At 42.6% G+C, this 6,930-nt stretch overlaps 1 protein-coding gene across 2 annotated transcripts; it reads right to left on the reverse strand.

The window, feature by feature from the left end:
• Positions 1-253: 253 nt before the first annotated feature.
• LOC123403606 (AT-rich interactive domain-containing protein 5-like) lies at positions 254-6,553 on the reverse strand. Of its 2 annotated transcripts, XR_006611511.1 has the most exons (13): positions 5,861-6,553; positions 5,730-5,769; positions 5,395-5,447; positions 5,250-5,295; positions 3,690-3,782; positions 2,253-2,369; positions 2,117-2,168; positions 1,972-2,047; positions 1,405-1,471; positions 1,185-1,235; positions 955-1,047; positions 706-876; positions 254-617 (listed from the first exon to the last, which is right to left on the reverse strand). XR_006611511.1 is itself a non-coding variant. In XM_045097527.1 (12 exons), the coding sequence occupies exons 1-12, from the start codon at positions 6,466-6,468 to the stop codon at positions 772-774; spliced, it is 1,401 nt and encodes a 466-aa protein (XP_044953462.1). In that variant the 5' UTR covers positions 6,469-6,553; the 3' UTR covers positions 702-771. The 2 variants fall into 2 exon arrangements, 1 of the variants encoding a protein (XP_044953462.1); XM_045097527.1 differs by lacking the exon at positions 254-617 and having other exon boundaries at positions 702-876.
• Positions 6,554-6,930: the final 377 nt, after the last annotated feature.

Consider the following 6,930-nt stretch of genomic DNA (forward strand, 5'->3'; position numbering starts at 1 on the left):
CACGAAAACTTCTAGCCCGAAGTTATTCTTTTAGAATGTGCATTTCCCTATTCTATGGAAATCAAATATGAGCACATTATGAAAGACTTCTAATTTCCTCAACCTCTCAAAAAGTGACTTAATTCTTATATAACACTATTGATTGCTACCAACTGCACCAAACATGTAAAATGTGCTCTACCTAGAATAGAATCATCTGAGTTGAAAGTACCGGATATTCATAAAGACTTTCTTGAGACAGCAACCAAGAAGATTAATGAACACTGCTACTCAATTAGAAAAATGAGGGAATCGTCATATACATATAAACTTAGATTCAAAACTGAACTCTGTCCAGTAACGGTTTTATAGAAGATAGAGAGAGAAAAACAGAAAGTGAAGAAACTAATCCTTCACTTCACCTATTCCCAGCTTTGTGTTGTTTCTCTCTCGGAAAAGAAAAGGAAATGAAATATCTGTCACTAAATATTAAAATCCACGAATGAACAGGCTAATTTATGTGTACCACTATAAACAACCACAAGAGAAAAGATTGCAGCGCCGGCTATAGGTTGCAGTTGCATATGTCAGTTTGGCAAACCAAATCCTACTTTTGCAACATTTTTTTCTTCTAAAACCTGCACATGAAACAGAAAGCCTACCATCAGATCAGTACTGAGTTTCAGCGTTGAAGAAAGAAGTAAGCTGGCATAGCCAAAAACAAACCTATAAATATCCATAAAAAACACTGCTACAGTAGTCGAAGAAAACTGAAGTGAACAGAATGCATATCTACATGTCCGGATGCCCAAATGGCGCACGCACAAATAGCTGGCCATGAAGCGTGACAACTGCTGATGTTTGATGCGGATCAATCCTTAACGGCAAGTTGATTACCTGAGACAGAACAATCAGTTCATGTTAAGTTGAGTAAGTACCCAATTATTTTATGTGTTTAAATGTTTGAACAGTCACCTTCTTGAACGCAGTGATGCCCCAAGGGTTATCAGGCTGGTCAGGGTCCCCAGTTATAACCAGACGTCCAGCAGGATCAGACTGAACATGCACCTGCGCCACTTGGAACAATAATTATTATTTTATCCAAGTCGTAGACTCAATTTCATGTGACAAGCTCTTCTTGTTTCTCTTGCACAGTTTTTTTTTTTTATCAACGATGAAGTGTGGCAGCTGAGATGCAATCTCACCTCTTCCCTTAGAAGCCCAGGAACTAGCGCGTATATCTCAAAGCATTCTTTCTGCATGAAAGCAGTAACAAAATGTAGCAGTTTCAGCTCAAATCCAAATGGAATTTCACAATGAGAAAAAACTCTTAAGAAATTGTCTAATATTTCAGACTATATCAAGGCACTGCATGTAATATTTGTGCACCACCTTATTAAACAAAATAATTATGTTGACACTTACAGTTTGACGAACATTAATCTTCACCCAATCGGCAGGTTCTCCAACATCAATGACCATAGAATCTTCCCTGAAATTGGGCAGTACGTTACATACAACAACATGCATTATAGACATAACATCCATATCCATGGATTCTTCTGACAAGTTCAATCCTACAATAAGGTCCTATAACTTTTTGGGATTTTTTTTCCTTATCAAATTGAGGAGTGACATTTCAGGAGTCAAGTTGTCTATTGCATGCCATGCCATATTCGGAGCATGCCTGTAATTCCCATTGGTTTCGGCATAAACTAAACTCGGATGTTTAAACTCTTATTTTGCTAGTCCATTCAGCAGGTAAGATTCTTGATCTCTTGAACATAGGCAACATCAGACGCAAGATAGAGAGCCACATAAGAAAAATGCAACTTCTTCACAGTAAAAAAAATCTGCTTTCATTTTAAAACAAATCATGTATGTCTAAGTATAACTTAAATAACTGCTATTAAAGGTTACTTAATGTTTTCAATCTGCTATTGTTGAGATTGCAAGTAAACATTGCCAACTGAGATGAAGGGAGATCTTAACTGTGACTTGTTAACTTTTGTACGGGAGACCTTGAAAGCGCGCTCTGGACTAGATGCTTTCTTCCTCTTGAGTACCCCTGAAATGCCAGAAAGATATAAGAGAAGAAAGCAATACATGCTAACGAAGAAATACTTGTGAAGCATACCGAAGCCTTTCAGATTCTTATCGCGGCTTGAAAGGGGTATTGAATCTTTGTCCTGTAGAAATATGAATATATTTGCATGAAAAGATCAAAATTGTAGGAAAACTGAAGTATATGCAAATGTCAAGATATTATTTACCTTAAAAATGTGATCGCCATACATGTCATTGGCAAGGAGACGGTGTGCATGCCAACCCTGCATAGCACGTGCTGCAGCATCCCTTCTAATTCTTGCAGAAGATGATGGATTTATACCCTGCAAAACAGGAAACAAAATCATCAAGCTTACTAATGTTAGCAGATGACAGCAAAACACTTTTGGCAATGTCAGATATCTTAAAGGCAATCATTGAGATAGTTCCTATCTTAACATAAAACTGTGTTATTTCGACTGTGAAATATATGCACGCCAACTTATCCAGCTCTGAGCCCGATAAATCTTATAACATTTATGGAAAGCAAGAATTCCTTTGAAAATCAAAATTTGGTTGTCGCTTACTTGTCATAGGTCACTAATGTCACATTGAAAAAAAAGGGATGGGAAGGGGATGAAATCTGTCGTTTCTGCTCATACACTGAGAACATATACCATATTTTCTGAGATTGTGTAGCTGCTAAGTTTGTTTCGAGTTCTGTTAGCCTCACTCTGGATTCTGGAAGCAACACATCATCCTAGTTGTTCTACACTATTTTTAGTGGACACCTTCCTATATACCAGGCATATGTAATTTGCAAGTGGTGTGGTTGACTGCCCTGTGCTGGGCCTGCTGGAAGTTGAGAGAAGAGCTTGTTTTTGTAACAAGCTTATTAAAACTAGTGCTGAGTTAATCTGTTATGCTTGCTCCTTTACGAAATATTGGGCAGGGCTCCACTCAAGCCAAAGATCAATTGGTTCCAAGCTTGATGAATGGCTGGTAATGAGGTGGAGAAAATGATGTTACAAGAAGATGCAAGGCTACAAGACACAGCTCTACCGGTAGTATACGAGGCCACTGTCTAGAATACTGATGACTGAAGATCTGAGGCATGCCTCTGGGGATGAAGCTGATGATGTGAAGAGAGGTCCTGAACACTGAACTTGTGACCACTTTGTTGGTTGACACTGTTTGATTTTTACCTATGTGCTGCTCCCTTTGCATGTGTGGCTGTGCGTCTTTACAGTTGCTCTGTTCTCGTGCACTTTTGATACCTTTTAAGTCTAAATAGATAGCAATTGCCTCTGTATGGTGGTTAGCGTTAGGTGATACCGTGCAAGCACTCAACGTTTTGTTATTTCCTTTTGGTATGCACTGAACTTGACATGTTCCATTATTCCTTGGAATAGTGGAAGGCGGCAAAATGCCATCTGGAAAAAAGTCCAACAAGACAAGAAATCGGTGTTGAAAGGACAAGAATTCAGTATTTTTTAATACAATCCTAACATTTCCTTGATTTTCAGTTAGATTGAAGTATGAATTTGAAATCCTTAACATTTTAGACAGGGATATGTCAACCCATTAAACTTTCATGTGTACCAAACTAGAAAGTGAACTGCAAAAATTCATATAGTTAAAACTCTGCTACCCAAGATAGATACCTCACGGTTTGTTCCACCCGGCTGTGGTATAGCAGGTATTGATATTTTAAGCTGGCCAGTTCGTACTTTGTGTTTTTCATATTCAAGAAGTGCCTGAGTTGATAAGAAACAACAGTTAACAACGAATGAAGTAAATGCATAAACATAACATGGAAATACATAAGCTTAGAATAGTATTTTTCTTTCTTTTATTCCATCCGAAAGCTGACGAGACGGCATCTCACAACAATAACAACAACAAAGCCTTTCAGTCCCAAACAAGTTGGGGTAGGCTAGAGTTGAAACCCACAAGATATCAAAACCAAGTCATGGTTCTGGCACGTGGATAGCTAACTTCCACGCACCGCTGTCCATGTGGCTAAATCTTTGGTGATATTCCAGTCCTTCAGATCTCTCTTTACGGACTCCTCCCATGTCAAGTTTGGTCTACCCCGACCTCTCTTGACATTATCAGCGCGCCTTAACCGTCCGCTATGCACTGGCACTTCTGGAAGCCTGCGCTGGACATGCCCAAACCATGTTGGACAAGCAGCTTCTCTTCAATCGGCAGCGCCACCCCAGCTCTCTCACGTATATCACGAGACAGCATCTCACGAAATAAGGAAATTGAAGGATCTTAAGTCTTACATGAATACCCCCCCCCCCCCCCCGGTCCCCGTCCCATATTAATTGATGCTCAAACGGATGTATCTAGACGTATTTCAGTGCTAGATACATCCATTTGAGCGTCAATTAATATGGGACTGGGACAGAGGAAGTAGCATCTACTCCCTCCATCTGATTTGCTAGTCCCACCTCCAAAATCCCAGCAACCAAGATGAAGCTAATTAAGTGGTTCTACCTCCTTTCCAGTTTAAAAGGCCCACGCGTATCCCTGGATTGACAATTTGATCAACGTAACACGAGTTATATCACACAAAGAATAACCATTAGAAACTTCAAATGTTGTATTTTCTAATGCTATACCTTTTGTGACATACAATTTGTACTACATTTCTCGAATTGTCAATACACATTGGCCTTTTAAACAGGAAAGAAGGAAGTAGACAACATATTAATGCTACATGCATATCCACCTCTCTCCTTCATGCATCGGTTGATTCCACATCAAGAAACAAAATTTGAAAGAATTCAATGTAGCCGTAGCAAAAGTTTACCTATTCCTAAAGCAACGAGCCTTACAAAACGAAAACTCAAACTTTTTTAGTTGAGAATAACAAACCAGAAGGGATGGAGTATCAAATACGGAAATAAAGTACACCAATTTCTATGAAATGAAAAAGAAGCCAGTATTATAGTTATATCTGTTTGGTTCCTAAACCATTAAGAACACTGATTATTGCAGTGGCTCCATTTCAGCTCCATATTTGTATTCATAATAACCATCCTGGTAGGTTTTAATAGTATATAGATTTTCGTTTAGCGAGTAAATTTACACTAAAGCTCAATATGCCATAATACTGTTTCAAGAGAAACTGCTTCCCAGCTAACATAGTGGTGATGGGATGTGCTTGTGAGACAAGTACAACATGAAACAAGATTCTGCGAACACTCTATCACCTTCTCGTAGAAAATTCGAAATGACCAAGACACCGTAGTGCAGGTCCTACAAAAGAACACAATAACAACAATCAGCTGACGCAAAATTTAAATCTTTTACTGCAAACTCGTTTAACATGCATCGTTTGAAAAAAAAAAAACTTACTTTGGTGGCCTGAAAGTCTCTCCAACTTGACGCCATAGTTTACAAACTGTTACCTGAATAATCAAAATAATCAACGAGAATAACTATCAATGTTCAACGGAAAGATACTACAGTATTTACAATACAAGACGAGCAGTGGATTCTGCACAAAAGCACAATATCCTTAAATTTGTTATCATCGGTGAGTTACTTGCTAGTTATTGCATTCATTGGTGGAGGAACTTCAACGCTTTCAGGGTACTAAAAAATCACTCTATAGTATCGGGATTCGGGAGCGTGTTCAGTCTGTGCCTGTTCAGTTGACAGTTGTGCAATGAAAAGGAAATCATTCACACCTGCTCATGGCCTCCCAGGTGAGCGACCTGTCTCCACAACCTGGAACAGAACAGCGCAAGGCACTTCATTAAGTTGGTTTAGACGAGAAAATGTGGTTCAAGTAGCTCGGATAAACGAGAGGGATGCGCACTTGAGGCAGTTGAGGCCCTTGCCGTAGAACTTGGGCGGCTTGAACTCGAGGCTATGCTCCCTGTGGAAGCGGTCCAGCTCAGACATGAACGCCGCCTGCTCCTCCTCCGTCCCGGAGTCGTGTCCGTCGAGGAAAGGGTCGGGCTCCACCGGCTGCTGGCTGGCGCACTGCGCCATCCCGGTCGAGCCGTCGCCCTCCGTCTTCACCTCCGCCCTCGGCGACGCATCCGGGGTGGAGTCGTCGTCCTCATCCTCATCATCCTCCTCATCATCATCATCTTCATCGTCGTCCTCGTCCTCGCCGTCCCCCTCATCGCCGTCGTGGCTCATGGCGTCCTCGCCGTTCGTCTCCACCCTCACACCCACGGCCTCCTCCCCGGCGTCGGGCGGCGCGGCCTCCCCGCGCTCCCCCGCATTGGGCAGCCCCGCCCGATCCGGGGAACGCTCGCCGTCGCCGTCGCTGTTCGTTTCGGGGGACGGGGGCGCGTCCTGGAACTCGTCGGCCACGGGCGGCTCCTCCTCCTTCGCGGCCCGCGGGTCGGCGTGGCGCGGCTCGTCGTCGCCGTCGGTGCGCGGGAGGTCGCGGTCGGAATCGGCGCCGTCGCTCATCGCGGCACGGGGGAGGAGGAGTGCGAATGGGCGGCTGCTATTTTCGCGGTTTGCACCGAGGGGGGGGAGAGGAGCGGAGAGAGGGAGAGGGAGAGGGAGGGGGGAGGGGGGGTGGAGAGGTGGCGACTCGCACGGGAAGACAAGGGACGGAGAAGAGAAGGGAAGGATGGATCTCCACGGCTTGCGATGGATGGAGGGGCGGACGGGAGCCAGATTCTTCTCTCGCGGCCCCTTGGGCCCGTGGGCCGACCCTGTTAGAGCATGGTCAATAATACAGCCAACTGGTTATAATACGTTGTCATATCATCTATAGCCAACAAATATATTCACTCATACAATAAGGTTAGTTATAAGATTGGTTATAGGATTAATATTTTTTTTCATCTTCTCTCTATCTCTTTCTTCACATTTATTCCATCTGTCTAGAAACACGCATATAGCTAGGCTCTTGCATACACTAGT

The sequence above is a fragment of the Hordeum vulgare genome, chromosome 6H (assembly GCF_904849725.1).
Source record: "Hordeum vulgare subsp. vulgare chromosome 6H, MorexV3_pseudomolecules_assembly, whole genome shotgun sequence".
In the NCBI taxonomy this organism is placed as follows: Eukaryota; Viridiplantae; Streptophyta; class Magnoliopsida; order Poales; family Poaceae; genus Hordeum; species Hordeum vulgare.

What these genes read in the sequence shown, in the direction of transcription:
- LOC123403606 (XM_045097527.1), bottom strand. Translation starts at nt 6,468, where the DNA reads ATGAGCGACGGCGCCGATTCCGACCGCGACCTCCCGCGCACCGACGGC. An exon ending in CGGGTGGAACAAACCGTGAG is followed by an intron (nt 2,370 to 3,689) that starts GTATCTATCTTG and finishes CCTGTTTTGCAG; the next exon opens with GGTATAAATCCATCATCTTC. An exon ending in GCATCACTGCGTTCAAGAAG is followed by an intron (nt 877 to 954) that starts GTGACTGTTCAA and finishes GTTCTGTCTCAG; the next exon opens with GTAATCAACTTGCCGTTAAG.